Here is an 18809-nt window from a genome sequence, read left to right as displayed (position 1 = left end):
ATTTTTTGGCACCCAACCTGGTGTCCAGCTTCACATCCGACGCCCGAGCAGGCTGCATCACGATGCGTGCAGCTGCTGATCCTCCTCGTTATTCTCACTGACATCTACCTTCCCAGATGGCTAATAAGGCTCTTTGCCAGTATCAGTTACAGATGTAGTGAGGCACAACAGAAGCTGGCTGGACTCAGCCTTTCATACCTTCACTCACCATTACAGAGATCCCTGGAAGTCCTTTTAAAACCTCTTTGCTTGCATTCCTGTTAGACCTGTTGCGTGGTGAAGGAGAAGGGGCTTGTTAGAGACTACCACAGGCATCTGGCTTGCTTGCTCTCCTGTGTTGCCACCATATGCATCTATCCTCTTCACTGTTGCTATTTCCAGGACCAAGGATCAGATAGAAAATCTGGGTTTTCCTCTGCATTTTCATAACTTCAACTTGTCTAGGTGAAACTGCTGTCAAGCTAGGCTAACTTTCACGTAGGTTCCTTATCACAATGGCTCTTAGAATGGCTCTATGTGGTCTCAAGGCCACTAAGGGTCAGATGTTTTAGCCCTTAGACAAAACAGAAGAAAGCAGATGTGTGGATGTTGTAAATGAGAAATCAAGTGGAAGCTTCAGCCTATTCTTTATGCCAAGAGCTTGTACCTAACACCATCTTTGCCAACGGGTGGCAGACAGCAGAGGTGCCTGAGGGCTGGAGCAGAGCCAATGGTACTGCAGGCTTCAAAAAGGGCAAGAAAGAGGTTCCAGGGAACTATAGAGCAGGCAGCCTCACCTCCATCCCTGGAAAAATGTTGGAGTGGATTCTTCTGCAGGGCATCTCAAGGCACTGGAAAGAGAAGAAGGTTATCAGGAGCAGTCAGCATGGATTTACCAAGGGGAGGTCATGCATCACTAACCTGACAGCATCCTGTGATGACATAACTGAACAGGTAGATGCAGGGAGAGCAGCGGATGTAGTCTACCTTGACCTTAGCAAGGCCTTTGACACCATCTCCTATGACATCCTGGTGAGCAAGCTCAGGAAGTGTGGGATGGAAGAGCAGGCAGTGAGGAGGATTAGGAACTGGTTACAAGACAGAGCTCAAAGAGTGGTGATCAATCTCCAGCTGGAGAGCTGTAACCAGTGGAGTCCCCCAGGGATCAGTGCTGGGTCCAGTCCTGTTCAACATCTTCATCAATGACATTGATGAGGGCACAGACAGACAGAGTCTGCTCAGCAAGTTTGCTGATGACACCAAGCTGGAAGGCTTGGCTGATACAGCTGCAGGCTGTGCTGCCATCCAGAGAGACCTGGACAGACAGAGCTGGGCACAGAGGAACCAAATGAGGTTCACAAGGACAAGTGCAGAGTCCTGCACCTGGGGAGGAATAATAAACTGCAGCAGGACAGGCTGGGAGGTGACTGCTGGAGAGCAGCCCTGGGGAGAGGGACCTGGGAGTGCTGGTGGAGAACATCCATGGCACAGCAATGTACTCTGGGGGTCAAGAGGCCAATGGGATTCTGGGGGCCATTGAGCAGAGTGTGTCCAGCAGACAAAGGGAGGTTCTCCTGCCCCTCTACTCTGCCCTGCTGAGACCTCATCTTGAGCACTGCCTTCAGTTTTGGCAACTGGCAACAATCCCCCAGTTGAAGAGGGACAGGGATCTGCTAGAGAGGGTCCAGCAGAGGGCTATGAGGATGATGAGGGGACTGGAGCACTGCCTGATGAGGAGAGGCTGAGGGACCTGGGGCTGCTTAGTCTGGAGAAAAGAAGCCTGAGAGGGGATTTAATCAGTGTTTACAAACATCTGAGGGCTGGGGGTCAGGAGGGGGGGACAGGCTCTGCTCACTGATCCCTGGGATAGGACAAGGAGCACTGGATGGAAGCTGCAGCACAGGAGGTTCCAGCTCAATGCAAGGGGGAACTTCTTTCCTGTAAGGGTCCCAGAGCACTGGCACAGGCTGCCCAGAGAGGTGGTAGAGTCTCCTCCTCTGGAGCCTTTCAACACCTGTCTGGATGTGCTCCTGTGTGACCTGAGCTCGATTGTGTGGTCCTGCTCTGGCAGAGGGGTTGGACTGGATGATCTCTTTGAGTCCCTTCCAACCTCTGACATCCTGTGAGCTGAGATCTTGAGAAACCAGCAATAGCCCAAGACACCTCATTTTGCTGGAGTGGGTCAGTTTCTGTTAGGTGTTACTGGAATTGCATTGAGGTTTCTAAGCTGTAGGGACTGACCTTGGAAGAGAAATCACAGAGCTGCAGGTGCCAGCAGAACTCTCTGTAAGGAGCCCTACTTTACAAGGCACTACACTCACCTGAGCTGCTGATGCAGCACTCCTAAGTACTGGTGGGAACAGGACCTGTTTCAGTGGTTGTGTTACTCTGTGCTGTGCCTGAACTGCTACACTGACACTAAATCCATGCAGACAGACTTTCAGAAATGGGCTGCTTATGTGCAGGACACAGCACAGATAATGTCCATAATCCAATGGAATGTTATCCCTAAATCTGTTAGGTACTGCTGTGGAGGTCTGGGGCATTAATTGGCCAAGGCAGGAGTTAGAATCATTCTTATTTTCCTGAAAACCCTGCCCCCAGACTAGACAGAACTAGCTTAGGTTTATTTACAGGCTCTAATTTGGTCCAGAATTCTCCACAACATAGCATGTCCAGAGAAGGGCCATGAGGGTGAGCAGAGGGCTGGAGCACCTCTGCTATGAGGAGAGACTGAGGGAGCTGGGGCTGTTCAGTCTGGAGAGCAGACGGCTCCAAGGTGACCTTATTGTGGCCTTTCAGTATCTCAAGGGGGCTACAAGAAAGCTGGAGAGGGACTTTTTAAGATATCAGGTAGTGATAGGACTGGGGGGAATGCAAAAAACCTTGAAATGGGGAGATTCAGACTGGATGTTAGGAAGTTTTTCACCATAAGGGTGTCAAGAGTCTGGAATGGGTTGCCCAGGGAATCATAGAATCACAGAATCAGTCAGAGTTGGAAGGGACCGCAAGGAGCAGACAGTTCCAACTCCCCTGCCATGCCCAGGGACACCCTACCCTAGAGCAGGCTGCACACAGCCTCAGCCAGCCTGGCCTTAAACACCTCCAGCCATGGGGCCTCAACCACCTCCCTGGGCAACCCAGTCCAGCCTCTCACCACTCTCATGCTCAACAGCTTCCTCGTCATGTCCAGGCTGAATCTCCCCATCTCCAGATTTGCTCCATTCCCCCCAGTCCTGTCACTCCCTGACAGCCTAAAAAGTCCCTCCCCAGCTTTTCTGTAGGTTCCCTTCAGATGCTGGAAGGCCACAAGAAGGTCACCTGGGAGCCTCCTCTTCTGCAGACTGCACAGCCCCAACTCTTTCAGTCTGTGCTCACAGCAGAGCTGCTGCAGCCTCTGAGCATCCTCCTGGCCCTGCTCTGGACACTCTCCAGCATCTCCACATTCCTCTTGTAATGGAGGCTCCAGAACTGGATGCAGTACTCCAGGTGGGGTCTCAGCAGAGCAGAGCAGAGGGGGAGAATCACCTCCCTGGCCCTGCTGGCCACACTTCTCCTGCTGCAGCCCAGGCTCTGCTTGGCTTTCTGGGCTGCAAGTGCACACTGCTGGCTCCTGTTGAGCTTCTCCTCCACCAGCATCCCCAAGTCCCTCTCCTCAGGGCTGCTCTCCAGCCACTCACTGCCCAGCCTGGGTTTGTGCTTGGGATTGCCCCGACCTAGATGCAGGACACTGCACTTGGGAGGTGGTGGAAGCCTCATCCCTGGAGGTGTTGAAGGTCAGTCTGGATGAGGCTCAGGCCAGCCTTATCCAGTGTAAGGTGTCCCTGTCCATGGCAGGGGGGCTGGAACTAGATGATCCTTGTGGTCCCTTCCAACCCTGACTGATTCCATGGTTCTATATTTGAAGAAATTATTGAATGCCTCTGAGCTGCAGAAGGGTCAAGTGACTTACAAAAGTTGAGGTAGGAGATTGGTTAAGAAGGATTTTATCGTGAGGGCCTTTCTTAGAGCACATGTCTAGCCCAGGAAAATATCTGTGTAACACATAATGGGTCTAACAGTATGCTGACTCCCACATCCTTCTAGGTTGTTCTTCCAAAATCAGCATCAGAGAGAGAATATGACATCAGCTGATTTGCAAACATTGATTAAAGGAGAATGTACAAGACATAGCAGGTCTTTAAGTGGAGTATTAGAGTTCAAACATCTTGGGTAGTCTACTGTTTAATAAGGTGCTTTGCAAGGCTTCTTTTATTAAACATCAGAATGATAACAGTTAGGTCTGGCATTGTAATTATTGATTGAATCAACAGAAGTCAGCACTGAAAGGATGCATGGTCAAGGTTGAGGTGCTGGAAGGTGTCCAGAGAAGGGTGACAAAGCTGGGGAGGGGCCTGGAGCACAGCCCTGTGAGGAGAGGCTGAGGGAGCTGGGGGTGTGTAGCCAAGAGAAGAGGAGGCTCAGGGCAGAGCTCATTGCTGTCTGTAACTACCTGCAGGGAGGCTGTAGCCAGGTGGGGTTGGGCTCTGCTGCCAGGCAAGCAGCAACAGAAGAAGGGGACACAGTCTCAAGTTGTGCCAGGGGAGGTCTAGGCTGGATGTTGTTAGGAAGTTGTTGTCAGAGAGAGTGATTGGCATTGGAATGGGCTGCCCAGGGAGGTGGTGGAGTTGCTGTGCCTGGAGGTGTTGAAGCCAAGCCTGGCTGGGGCACTTAGTGATGGCTGGACAGGGCTGGGTGCTAGGTTGGGCTGGATGAGCTTGGAGGTCTCTTCCAACCTGGTTGATTCTGTGATTGATTCTATGATTCTCAGGGTTGTAAATAGCTCTACTTGGATTAATCTTTTTTTCTTTACCAGAGATGTGATTTGCTGGATTCAAATACACAACATGGCTACCTAACTGGGCTCTGTGGAACCACGAAAGGCTTGCCAGCAATTTGAGTGACATTCTGTTTGAGCAGCAAGAAGGAAATAAAGGCACCAACACGAGGTTGCCCCAGGGCTGAGCTGAATGTTCAGCCTAGGTCAGCACTGGAGCAGTGGGATGTCCTCTCAGTGCCTCTGACTCTTTTAGGCTGCTGTTGTCTCCTGCTCATCCTGCCCCTGGCCCCACCAGCAGAGACAGCACTGAGTTCTGATATTTGATCTGGGGTCCTCGCCCTGTCTCCTAAGGTTGCAGAGGCTTTTGCTATTCGTGAACTGCTCCCTGTGCATTCTTCCACCTGAACTCTTCATAGTATGCATGACCTTTGCATCTCTGAAGATGTGCTGTCTAAAAGCAGACCTCCCTATGTGTGTCTGAAGGGAATGACATCTAACCACCTACTCCAGGAACATACTTTGCTGCTTAAATCCAGTATTCCTTCAGCTGGCTTTGGCTTCTTGGTTTTGTTGATACTCTAACCCTAACCCAGGCCCTCACCTACTGATGTTTTGTTCTTTTGAGCCTTGGTCTTCTGAAAATGTGTTTTGCCAGCCAGCTGATGTACTATTGTTACCTTGAAGGCATCAGATGCTGCAACCTGAGAGCCTAACTACTTCTTCACTTTACTGTATAGAGTGATCAGTCTTCACCTCTGGTTGGCCATCAGTACAGCAACATTATTCCACTAGGTATTGAAAAGGTAATGGATGCCCTTCAACTTCTTAATGCCTTTTCCTCCCTGCACCAGGCTACTGATGCTTGAGTTCCAAAGGTGATGTTAATATCTATAGAGGTAATGATGGCACAACTATTGATGCTCCAGGATCTGATTTTCACAAGTGCAGGGATCCTGCAAGCTTTGTTGACTCCACTGGGAGTTGTGAATGCTAAAATGGAGCCCATGGATTCCCCTGGGTAAATACAAACCAAGACTCTATGAACCACTCAGGGTAGATTTGCCAAAGTGTATGGTAAATTTGAAAGCTTCAAAAACCACCTGGAAAAGGGCTTGGCATTTTTCTACATGACTTCTAGAAGTCAGGACCATTCTCAGAGTGCAAGGGTTTGCACACCACAAGGAAGCAGTTCAAAACCTTTGAGTGTCTTTTGGATTGTTTCCATGTTTGCATTGTTCCCTGGTTTGGATTGTTCCCTGGTTTGCAGAGTACTCCTTTATTCTGGAGTACTGCAACTGGAAAAAACTTTACATGCCAACACCAAAAGGAACTCTCCCCCTGCAACTTTCTTGTCTCTTCTTTGGAAAGAAATGTGGTTACTCTACTGTTTAACTACTTGCTTGTGGACATTGGGTTTCTGCACAGTTTAGAGAAGGTTCCTTACTTGTACAGAAGGTTGTCTTCAGGTAAGAAATTTCAGGGAGGGAGGCAGGCAGATGATGAGAACAGAAAGGTTACTGAGGTGAATATTGCCATATTCTCCCTCTCTACTCTGCCCTGCTGAGACCTCATCTTGAGCACTGCCTTCAGTTTGGGGCTCCTCAGGTTAAGAGGGACAGGGATCTGCTGGAGATGATCCAGCAGAGGGCTATGAGGATGAAGAGGGGAGTGGAGCACTGTCTGATGAGGAGAGGCTGAGGGACCTGGGGCTGCTTAGTCTGGAGAAGAGAAGACTGAGAGGGGATTTAATCAATGTTTGTAAGTATCTGAGGGCTGGGGGTTAAGGACAAGGGGAAAGGCTCTGCTCACTGCTCCCTGCGATAGGACAAGGAGCAATGGATGGAAGCTGCAGCACAGGAGGTTCCAGCTCAACACAAGGGGGAACTTCTTGCCTGGAAGGGTCCCAGAGCACTGGCACAGACTGCCTAGAGAGGCTGTGGAGTCTCCTTCTCTGGAGCCTTTCAAGTCGTGTCTGGATGTGTTCCTGTGTGACCTGAGCTAGATTGTGTGGTCCTGCTCTGGCAGGAGGGTTGGACTGGATGATCTCTTTGGGTCCCTTCCAACCCATGGCATCCTGTGAGCCTGTGAAATCAACTTTGCAAGCAGAAAAGAGAAGATGAAAGTTCACATCCTGGTAAACACAACATTTTAAGAAGAATGTTAGCTCATTAATGTTTAAATGCAGCTCTCAATACTTTATGGGCAACACAATTCAGTTGTGTGGTCCTGGCTGCTGCAGAGGTAGGTATTAGCTGTCAGTGCCAAACCTTTTAGTCCTCACTGCATACCACAGCTCATTATGGGGGATCGTATTGTCAGGTGAGGTAACTTGACTCATTTATGCACAAGTGGACTGAGAAATCCATCAATATTTAAAACCTGTGTATATATTTACTGCTATAATACTGCATGCAGGATTAGCTGACTGCTTTGTCAGCTCAGGGTTTGCAGCTATCACCTAAGTCCAATGGCCACTGCTTTTAATCGATACACGCTTCTGCCTTTTCCTTCAGCTTCTCCTTAGGCTCTTCTGAGCTTCTTGTGACCCAGATGAATGGAAAGCTTGTCAGCTTAGTGCACTGACAAATGAAAATAGGTGACTAATGTTGATTGTCTTCTGTTATTTCATACTCTTCTTGCCAAGGATGTCTCGTGTACAGCCATCGCTTTAAATCCTACACACTCAGAGTAGTTGTGTTTTTCACAGAGACTGACTGCACTCAGATGGCAAAGAATATTCTCCTGAGCAGATGCTCAGCAGTAGCTACCCCTTCTTATATTCCCTCAGTACAACAAGAAATAATGAATTGATACCACAAAGAACTATTATTTCTATGGTCTGACCCCTGTCATTTAATGCCATGCATGTAAGATCAGTGAGGACAGTAATTTGCATTTGGCTGAAATCATAGAATCATAGAATCACAGGTTCAAGTTGGAAGAGACCTCCAAGATCATCCAGCCAAACCCAGAACCCAGCCCTTGCTAATCAACCAGACCATGGCACTAAGTGCCCCAGCCAGGCTTGGCTTCAACACCTCCAGGCACGGCCACTCCACCACCTCCCTGGGCAGCCCATTCCAATGCCAATCACTCTCTCTGACAACAACTTCCTAACAACATCCAGCCTGGACCTCCCCTGGCACAACTTGAGGCTGTGTCCCCTTGTGCTGCTGATGGTTGCCTGCAAGAAGAGATCAACCCCACCTGGCTACAGCCTTCCTTCAGGTAGCTGCAGACAGCAATGAGCTCTGCCCTGAGCCTCCTCTGCTGCAGGCTGCACACCCCCAGCTCCCTCAGCCTCTCCTCACAGGGCTGTGCTCCAGGCCCCTCCCCAGCCTTGCTGCCCTTCTCCAAACACCTTCCAGCACCTCAACATCTCTCTGCAATGGAGGAGCCCAGAACTGGACACAGTACTCAAGGTGTGGCCTGAGCAGTGCTGAGCACAGGGGCAGAAGAACCTCCCTTGTCCTCCTGCCCACACTGCTCCTGAGCCAGCCCAGGATGCCATTGGCTCTGCTGCCCACCTGGGCACATTGTTGCCTGCCTCCTCTTCAGCTCCTCTCTCCCAGCATCCCCAGGTCCCTCTCTGCCTGGCTGCTCTCAGCCACTCTGTCCCCAGCCTGTAGTGCTGCTTGGGGTTGCTGTGGCCAAAGTGTAGAACCCTGCACTTGGCCTTGTTCAGTCTCATCCCATTGGCCTCTGCCCACCCATCCATCTTGTCCTGGCTGGGGCACATACACCCATTATAAATTCCTTGATACCTATGCTACCTTGTTCTAGTGATGCATTGCCACCTTAAGAGAAAAACCTGTGTTCTCCATGTGAATTTGTCTGACTCCAGTTTCCAGCACATCCTCACGTGCTGCCATTCCCCTCTAGACTGAAGAGCCCTTCAGAACTCCGTGGGTATTTTTCTCCGCAGCGGTACTTACACGCTGCAATCAAGTCGATCATTTTGATGTGATAAACAGATTGAGCTCTTTAAGTCTCACTTAGCAGCATTTTTCTTCAGTTCTCAAATCACATTTTCAGCTCTCAATCTGCCCCCTCTCCAAGGTTTCAACATTTTTTTCCTTTTCCCCCCCCAAGCATAGGCAGGAACACAGCCTCATCAGCAACAAATTCAGAGATGAAACTTCTCCCCTAATGCAGATTAATCTCTCCTGGTACCAGAGTCAGAACAAGTGTTTGAGACAAGTTGGTGAATACAACCCATAAATCTTTTTCAGCAAGTGCCATCTCCCTCTCAGCACACAGCACTTGCAATCCTTCCAGCTTGTTACAGGGATTTAGTTACAGTAAATGCATTTTGTCTGACAAGGCACAGTTTGCCATTCAACCCAGAGCACTTCATGTGCTTGCTTGGCCTGTATTACCTTTACCAGGTCTTTCTTTTTCATGTCAGGAAAATGACATCTCTTTTGTGTTGGGAGGGGCTGGGGACAGGCTCTGCTCACTGCTCCCTGGGATAGGACAAGCAGCAATGGAGGGAAGTTGCAGCACAGGAGGTTCCAGCTCAACACAACAGGGAACTCTTTGACTGTAAGGGTGCCAGAGCACTGGCACAGGCTGCCCAGAGAGGCTGTGGAGTCTCCTCCTCTGGAGCCTCTCAAGGCCTGTCTGGATGTGTTGCTGTGTGACCTGAGCTTGATTGTATGATCCTGCTGTGGCAGGGGGGTTGGACTGCATGATCTCATGATCTCTTTGGGCCTGTGATGGTTTGGGTGTTACCTCCCCCCCCACCACTTAAGAAAATCACCCAGACTAGACTCAGCCAAGATGGAAGTTAAAAGAAATGAAGCTATATTCACAGCTCAGCACAAGATACAAGCAGAGAGTTACAACAGTTAACAGCTATAGACAGCAATAGACAAGTGAAAGGTAATCCAGAAACACAACAGCCCTGCCAGAAACCAGAGTGCCCAGGAGGGGCTCCCAACCACCCTTCCACCTTCTCCCACCCCTCTACCTTATCCCAGAGTTTGCCTTATGTTCAAGGTGAGTTTGGACAACTGGCCAGGGGGAATTAGGAAGCAGAGGGATTAGTTACATAGACAAGAGGTTAGAGTGAGAGAAGTGCAGCCCAAAGCCAGAGAGCAACTCCACTTATCTATATTTATGTTCTCGTTCTTATCCATCTCAGCAAGCCTATGAGTGTGCTGGGTTAGGAACTGGCTGGAGGGCTGAGCCCAGAGAGTGGTGGTGAATGGTGCCACATCCAGCTGGCAGCTGTCACTAGTGGTGTCCCTCAGGGATCTGTGCTGGGCCCCATCCTCTTTAACAGCTTCATAGATGATCTGGATGAGAGCATGGAGTCAGTCATCAGCAAGTTTGCAGATGACACCAAGCTGGGGGCAGATGTGGCTGGGTTGGAGGGCAGAAGGGCTCTGCAGCAGGACCTTGACCGCCTGGACAGATGGGCAGAGTCCAAGGGGATGGCATTCAATAGCTCCAAGTGCAGAGTGCTCAAGCATCTCAGTGTCCCTCCTAAACTGGGGGGCCCAGAACTGAACACAGGACTCAAGGTGTGGTCTAAGCAGTGCAGAGTACAGGGGCAGAATGACCTCCCTGCTCCTGCTGACCACACCATTCCTGATGCAGGCCAGGATGCCACTGGCTCTCTTGGCCACCTGGGCACACTGCTGGCTCATGTTCAGGCAGGTATCAATCAGCACCCCCAGATCCCTCTCTGTCTGGCTGCTCTCCAGCCACTCTGACCCCAGCCTGTATCTCTGCATGGGGTTGTTGTGGCCAAAGTGCAGCACCCTGCACTGGGAGCTATTGAATGCCATCCCCTTGGACTCTGCCCATCTGTCCCCAGGGAGCAGTGCCCTTCTGCCCTCCAACCCAGCCACATCTCCCCCCAGCTTGGTGTCATCTGCACACTTGCTGATGACTGACTCCATGCCCTCATCCAGATCATCTATGAAGATGTCAAAGAGGATGGGGCCCAGCACTGATCCCTGAGGGACACCACTAGTGCCAGCTGCCAGCTGGATGTGGCACCATTCACCACCACTCTCTTATCTCTCGCAGGGACAGAGTGTCTTGCAGGGTATCTTCTGAGTTAGGAGAGTTATTTCTGCAAGCTGTAGAAGTCTGCAGCTGAAGCTAGCAAAGGGCTACACCTGCTTCCTCACAGAGGAGGCACGGCAGAAGCCAGTAAGCTCAGGTAACACACGAACATTCCTCCAGCTCCCTAAACCCTTCGGCAAACTTTAACGGGCTTTTGGATGTGAATGGAAAATGCAAGGGGCTAGGCCTTCGGTAGTTAATGTCGAGAGGTTTTCACGGGAATCTGTGACCAGAGCACTAACCCCCTCTGTCGAAAGGGCTTTGTTTGCTGGTTTGGACTCTTTTTAAGGAGGTAGCACCTGCGAGGAAATGAAGGCATGGTACTTAAGGCGGTCAGTGGCGCACGGAACGGGGCTGGTGTCCTGGACTGAGCAGGGGAGCGGCAACTCGTTGGAGGGCCTTTAAAAGAGCCCTTCAGCGTCGGCAGCTCGCTGCTGGTGGGGCACAGCGCGGCTGCCTTCGCCGGCTCCCTGCCCGGCTCTCTGCCCGGCTCCAGCGCGCCAGGGCAGGCGTTCTCAGCCTCTGTCACAAGCAGCAACAGCAAGGCGCCCCTCGCTGCGAAGCGAGGGTAGCTCCTGGGTGTTAAGGATCCCTCCTTATTTAACACAGCCTCGCCGCCGCCGTCCCGTCGCACTTGGGGCAGTCGGTCAAGGAAGCCCTGCGGGCGGCACGGCTCGGCTCGGCTCGGCTCGGCTCCCCGGCGCGCCCGGCCATGACCTGTCCGTCACTCGCCGCCTCCCGCGTCGGAGGAGGCGGCTGGCGGCGAGCCAGCAGCGCCGAGGGTATTAATAAGCAGCCCAGAAGCAGCGGCCTGGGCACCTGCCGGTGTGCGAGGCGCAGGCTGCGGGCTCGGCTCGGGCACGGCGCGGCTTGGCTCAGGAGCAGCCAGGGCCACGCCTGGGAGGTGCCTCCTCTGCTCTCCTCTCCAGCCCGCACCCGGCTTCCACCGCGAGGGCGGCATGGAGGGTAAACGCAGCTGGCGCCAGAGCCGCCTTCTCTCCTCTCCTCTCCCCGCTTCTCTTGCTCCTGCTCTCTCCGCCGCGCTGCGGGCTGTGGCCTCTCGGAGCCGAGCTGCGCCCCCCGGGCCGTGCGGAGGCGCTCGGGCAGCTGGCCGCTGCTGCCGTCTCTGCCCCGCTCGGCGCTCGTTGCTCTTCCTGCCGGCCTGCGTGGGCTGCCGGAGCCTCCCCGCCATGGCTGCCCCTGGGCACAGGAGCGGCACCTCGGGGCAGAGGAGGGAGGCAGGGTCGGTTTGCAGCCGGGGCGCGGCAGTGGTGGCAACGAGGGGTCTGCCGGGTCCGAAACCCCCCCGGCGGCGTGGGGAGGTGAGCGCCGACCGCTGCCCGTTCCACGTCTGTCTGTAGCCTCGTTTCGTTGGAGCGCGGCACTAAGGCAGCCCGAACGGTTTGTGAAGGCACAGACTTGAGCGCAGGTATTGCAGACCCAGTGCAGTGGTTTTCGTTGTTGAAGTGGCTGGCGTTGAGAGAGTCAGGTCCTGTAACGGTGATGTGTGCTTTCTGTAGGAACCAAACCAAAACAGGTAAGGCTTTCACAGTTGCTTTGCTTTGGAACATGATGTCTCCGGATGGGAGAGATGAACCCAGTTTCATGAATACGTTGTTAGGTTGGCTTATTTACCTGCGTTAGTAGGAGACCCTGGCATCTATAGAAGTAAAAAGTACTAATTGAGTAAAAAAGTGGACCCTATGCCTTAGCTGCGAGTGTGGAAGACCTGTGGCCAGTAGACTGCTGGAATTTCTGGACGAGCTTAGGGGATGCTTAGGCTTTAGGTATGTCATGAATGGCAAGGCTGAGAGCTGAGCAGTTCCTGCTGGGTGCTGCGTCAGCAAATAGAAACGTTTGCAGGTGGCTGAGCCCTTTCCCACTTGATCGATATTCGTGATAGGGATTTTGCTACCTACCGCAAAACTGGGAATCTCCCGTGAAAATGGTCGACGTGTTTTGCCATCTAGAAGGCTTCTTTTAGTTTCTCTCTGAGCATGGTTGCGAGACTGAGATGGTTTTGCTCCCAGGTTAAGTTTTAGAGCTTGTCTCTCAGTTGTGCCTGGCGTTCAGGGCTGACCCATGTCCTTAGCGCTCTCTTAGTGGCCAATCTCAAAATGGTTGAAAGAAAAGGCAAGAAGTGAGGTTATTTTAGGATCAGTGATTCCCTTTCACTTGATGTGAATGAGCCTTGTGATGCTAATTAGCTTGTGCAGGTAAGACAGAATGTGTCTGGTGACAGCTATGATCCTCACTCGGGTTCCCGCAGGCTTTTCAGCCTCCCTACCTTATGAGTAACATCTGTAATTGCTGTATATTATATCTGTCATGAGTCCTTTCTCTCCATATCTTTTTTTTCCACTTAGGATTAGTGAGTATTTTTTTGGTGTTTTCTGCTAGGTTCCATCTGGTGAATGAACTTCATGTAAGTGGGGATGGTGAAGGAAGTTTGAGCTGTGTTGTAGCCTTCTCTGTGGGTGTTGGTTGTTAATAAATGTGGGTGATCTGGGAAAAGATTTTGCTCCCATTCCCATAAGCTGTTGGAGGCAACCAGTTGGAGTTTGTTGGGGTTTACAACATCTGTGAGACAAAACAGACCCCACATTATTTCCTCAGGTTTTGCCATCTCGCAGTAAAAACATGATGAAAGACTGAGATACATCATGGCTCAATGGATGTATCAGTCAGAGATAAATGCACAGAACCAGACATAATCAGTCACAGAATGAGGGGACACAGTCTCAAGTTGTGCCAGGGCAAGTCTAGGCTGGATGTTGGTGTTCATGCCAGAGAGAGTGATTGGCATTGGAATGGGCTGCCCAAGAAGGTGGTGGAGTCACCATCCCTGGAGGTGTTGAAGCCAAGCCTGGCTGGGGCACTTAGCGCCATGGTCTGGTTGCTTGGCCAGGGCTGGGTGCTAGGTTGGTCTGGCTGAGCTTGGAGGTCTCTTCCAACCTGGTTGATTCTGTCAAAGAGAGCTCTTTGGTTTGTGAGATGGGTGGACTGACTGGGAGCACTCATACTGGTGACACTGTTGGGTTTTTGTTTTTGTTAAGCACTGCTAATGAATTTGAAAGTGAGCATTGGTGAGGTTCATCTTGCTGCTGCTGGAGCCTGATTTCTCTGAGACATCATCACCACTGTCCACGAGGGCAGCCTTAATGACTGCGCAAGGATGAGTCAAGAGGCTGTGCTTCCACTAGCACAACAGATGGCAAAATCCTGTTAATCACAGGGGGGCAAGTTGTAGTTTCCTACTGCTAGTTGCAGAAATGGGTCCTGACTTTGGATTTTGACTTCATGTGGTGTTAGGGTAGCTTTCCGAGGCTATGTTGATATGGAGAAAGGCTCGAGAACCATGGAGGGAGGGGAAGAAAAAAACAAGGTGTTCCCTTGTGGGGCATAAAGGCTGAGTCTGTTGTGCATGCTCAAGCAAATTACTAGCTGCTCAAATGAGCCAGCAGTATGCCCAGGTGGCCGAGAGAGCAAATGGCATCCTGGCCTGCATCAGGAGCAGTGTGTCCAGTAGGACAAGGGAGGTTATTCTTCCTCTGTACTCAGCACTGGTCAGGCCACACCTTGAGTACTGTGTCCAGTTCTGGGCCCCTCAATTCAAGAAAGATGTTGAGGTGCTGGAACGTGTCCAGAGAAGGGCAACAAAGCTGGTGAGGGGCCTGGAGCACAAATCCTATGAGGAGAGGTTGAGGGAGCTGGGCCTGTTTAGCCTGGAGAAGAGGAGGCTCAGGGGTGATCTTATTACTGTCTACAACTACCTGAAGGGGCATTGTAGCCAGGTGGGGGGTGGCCTCTTCTCCCAGGCAACCAGCAATAGAACAAGGGGACACAGTCTCAAGTTGTGCCAGGGTAGGTATAGGCTGGATGTTAGGAAGAAGTTCTTCACAGAGAGAGTGATTGGCATTGGAATGGGCTGCCCAGGGAGGTGGTGGAGGCACCGTCCCTGGGGGTCTTCAAGAAAAGACTGGATGAGGCACTTAGTGCCATGGTCTGATTGATTGGTTAGGGCTGGGTGCTAGGTTGGACTGGATGAGCTTGGAGCTCTCTTCCAACCTGGTGGAAAAAAAAAAGAGTAGGAGCTGGAAACCACGAGAGGAAGGGAGCTGCTGGCACTTATACCGTATGCTGTTGGCTAGCTTGTGAGTTGCTGGCTGCTCGGTGTGCATCTTGTGTGTTTAGGGTGTTAAGTGGCTTGGGTGGGCCAGGAGACTGGGGAGATGAGTCAGCAAACATGTAAGATGTTACCGTGGTGTTAGCTCAAACAGATGTAATGTGCAGCATCATAAAACATACTGGGAGTTAGGTTCAAGGGATATTAGGGGCGGAAGGGACCCAAAGAGATCATCCAGTCCAACCTCCCTGACAGAGCAGGACCACACAATGTAGCTCAGGTCACACAGGAACACATCCAGACAGGCCTTGAAAGGCTCTGGTGAAGGAGACTGCACAACCTCTCTGGGCAGCCTGTGCCAGTGCTCTGGGACCCTTCCATGCAAGAAGTTCCCCCTTGTGTTGAGCTGGAACCTCTTTTGCTGCAGCTTCCATCCATTGCTCCTTGTCCTACCACAGGGATCAGTGAGCAGAGCCTGCCCCTCCTCCTGACCTCCAGCACTCAAATGTTTATAAGCATTGATTAAATCCCCTCTCAGTCTTTTCCAGACTAAGCAGCCCCAGGTCCCTCAGCCTCTCCTCACCAGGCAGTGCTCCACTCCCCTCATCATACTCAGCCCTCTGCTGAGCACTCTCGACCAGATCCCTGTCTCTTTTAAACTGGGGAGCCCAGTTGAGTTTAAAGCTCTGGTAATGTAACACCTGGGTTAGTATTTTGAGCAGAGGGACAGCATCTCTCCTGTCTGTTAAGATCTGATCTGACAAAAAGATAGTGGGGTCTTTGCTACTATCACTTCATCAGAGGAAGGGAGATAGGTGTGCAAGAAATTGAGTGTGCATCAGGTGAGGCCATTCTGTGTGAGTGTATTAGTTGTGTTTTAATACAGATTTTCTTGGCAGTTAATGAACAGTTAGTGAAGAGGCTTAGTTTGACATTGGAGAAGTTCAATAAATAATTATTCTTTCTTGATTAAGAGATCTTTTAAGCTGTCACTTATACAGCTAAGAATTGTTGCCTTCTAATGCATTGAGGAATTTTATTGCATACTTGATTCAGCTGTTACTACCTAATAAACAGTTTAGTGTTTATGTGGCTTAGTTTTTCTGCCTTAGATTATTTTAAGCTGCTTGCTTATTTAAAGACCATGTATATTTCTGCAAGCATGTGTTATGTGTGCCAGGTGGAAATGATGGATGCATTGAAAGGTGTTTCATACAGTCACAGAATCAGTCTGTATTCTGTGGGACCACGAGAATCAGCCAGTTCCAACCCCCCTGCCATGCCCAGGGACACCCTACCCTAGAGCAGGCTGCACACAGCCTCAGCCAGCCTGGCCTCAAACACCTCCAGCCATGGGGCCTCAACCACCTCCCTGGGCAACCCATTCCAGCCTCTCACCACTCTCATGCTCAACAACTTCTTCCTCACCTCCAGCCTGACTCTCCCCATCTCCAGCTTTGCTCCCTTCCCCCCAGTCCTGGCACTCCCTGAGAGCCTAAAAAGTCCCTCCCCAGCTTTTCTGTAGGCCCCCTTATAGATACTGGAAGGTCACCTGGGAGCCTCCTCTTCCCCATACTGAACAGCCCCAACTCTTTCAGTCTGTTCCTCATAGGAGAGTTTCTCCATCCCTCTGGTCAACCCAGTGGCCTTTCTCTGGACACACTCCAGCATCTCTACATGCCTCTTGTAACGGGGGCTCCAGAACTGGATGCAGTACTCCAGGTGGGGTCTCAGCAGAGCAGAGGGGGAGAATCACCTCCCTGGCCCTGCTGGCCACACTTCTCCTGCTGCAGCCCAGGCTCTGCTTGGCTTTCTGGACTGCAAGTGCACACTGCTGGCTCCTGTTGAGCTTCTCAGCCACCAGCACCCCCAAGTCCCTCTCCTCAGAGCTGCTCTCCAGCCACTCTCTGCCCAGCCTGGAGTTGTGCTTGGCATTGCCCTGACCCAGCTGCAGGACCTTGCACTTGGTCTTATTGAACCTCCTGAGCTTGGCTTGTGCCCACCTCTGCAGCCTGCCAAGGCCCCTCTGGATGGATCCCTTCATCATTACTTTCTTTTCGCAACCAGTGGTCCAACTTCTCTCATTAATGTGTTCCAGTTAGCATCAAACCAGCAGAGAGCAGTTTCTCAAAACCACTTAAGAAATGAAGGCAGGTGTGATGTGGGTGATGGGCCCATAGCTATGCTGAGTCCCTCATCTTTGTGGTTGGTCTTTGCTGATCTCACCAGCAGCATTGTAATGGCCTGTTCCAGGCAGCTTGCTCCATTTTGAAAGTGGATATTTTGCTGTATCTAATATGCTACTAGGTTATGAATGGCTATGTAGGAGCTAGTTCAGAGCAGCGAGTAGGCTGGACAGTTACATCCTGATCTGCTGTGCTTTAGGTTCTCCTTGGAGTCTTGGGTGCAGTTCTGGAGCCCCCATCACAAGCAGGACATGGAAGTGTTGGAGCCAGTGCAGAGAAGGCCACCAGGATGCTGAGAGGGCTGCAGCAGCTCTGCTTTGAGGACAGGCTGAGGGATTTGGGGCTGTGCAGCCTGGAGAAGAGAAGGCTTGGAGGAGACCTTGGAGTGGCCTTCCAATGTCTGAAGGGGGCTACAGGAGGGCTGAGGAGGGACTATTGACAAGGTCTTGTCATGACAGGATGAGGAGGTAATGGGTTTAAAGTGGCAGAGGGGAGATTGAAACTAGATGCTAGGAAGAATTTGTTTGCAGTGAGGGTGGTGAGACACTGGCACAGGTTGCCCAGGGAGGTTGTGGAGCACAGAATCACTCAGTGTGATCTTTGATCACATTGGGTGATTCTGTGCTCCACAACCTCCCTGGAGGTGTTCAAGGCCAGGTTGGATGAGTCCTTGAGCAACCTCTTGTAGTGGGAGATGTCCCTGCCCATGGCAGGGGATTGGAACTGGCTGAGCTTTGAGGTCCCTTCCAACCTCAACCATTCTCTGTTGGTAAATAAGAGCTTACCTCAGAGCCGTGCTGTAGACATAAATCAGCAAGTTGTAAACTGGAAATCTCTGGAGAAGACACAAAATGTGGTAGTGTTTATGATGGTGACAAAAAGTGTGTGTGTGGGGAAAAAGTTCTGACTCTGACTTGATCATAGACATGAACCTCTCTAAACTGCAAATTTGACACTTGCCTAATTTTACATTTTTTTACTTACATTGAATCACAGAAAAGTAACTTCTACTAAATTACTGCCTTCTTAGCTCAGTCTGACTGGAGTTAAAATGTGTATTTATGTTGTGACTTAAATTAGAGCTCTTGCATGAAGGAATATTTCGTTGTGGGCTCTTTTCAGCTGCACAACTTCCGCTTGGTGGACAAAAAATAAACCACAGTTGCATTTACAGCCCAGTGAAATCTCTTACTATTTTATGAGTCACACGTGGATCAGGTCTGTCTGATAATGGAGCAGTTATCCTCAGTGCTGTGCTTGGCCATATCAAGGACAAGAATCACAGAATCAAGCAAGTTGGAAGAGAGCTCCAAGCTCATCCAGCCCAGCCTAGCACCCAGCCCTGGCCAATCAACCAGACCATGGCACTAAGTGCCCCAACCAGGCTTGGCTTCAACACCTCCAGGCACAGCAACTCCACCACCTCCCTGGGCAGCCCATTCCAATGCCAATCACTCTCTCTGACAACAACTTCCTCCTAACACCCAGCCTGAACCTGCCCTGCCACAGCTTGAGACTGTATCCCCTTGTTCTGTTGCTGCTTGCCTGGCAGCAGAGCCCAACCCCACCTGACTACAACCTCCCTTTACGTAGTTGTAGACAGCAATGAGGTCTGCCCTGA

General features: G+C 51.1%; 1 protein-coding gene across 3 annotated transcripts in view; it reads left to right on the top strand.

The window, feature by feature from the left end:
- The first annotated feature begins 11552 nt into the window (after positions 1-11552).
- The window catches only part of GADL1 (glutamate decarboxylase like 1), a 120952-nt gene continuing 113695 nt past the window's right edge, over positions 11553-18809 (top strand). For 2 of the 3 annotated variants that reach the window (XM_064169623.1, XM_064169625.1), the window contains exon 1: positions 11553-11842. In XM_064169623.1, coding sequence (XP_064025693.1) covers positions 11836-11842 — 7 coding nt within the window. In that variant the 5' untranslated portion in view covers positions 11553-11835. Of the gene's footprint in view, positions 11843-12117; positions 12199-18809 lie in introns of those variants that run through there. The other variant, XM_064169624.1, reaches the window with a different exon arrangement.

This window comes from Pogoniulus pusillus, chromosome 32, assembly GCF_015220805.1.
Source record: "Pogoniulus pusillus isolate bPogPus1 chromosome 32, bPogPus1.pri, whole genome shotgun sequence".
Classification (NCBI taxonomy): Eukaryota; Metazoa; Chordata; class Aves; order Piciformes; family Lybiidae; genus Pogoniulus; species Pogoniulus pusillus.
Note: the sequence above shows the minus strand (reverse complement) of the source record. Positions and strands in the feature narration are given on the sequence as shown.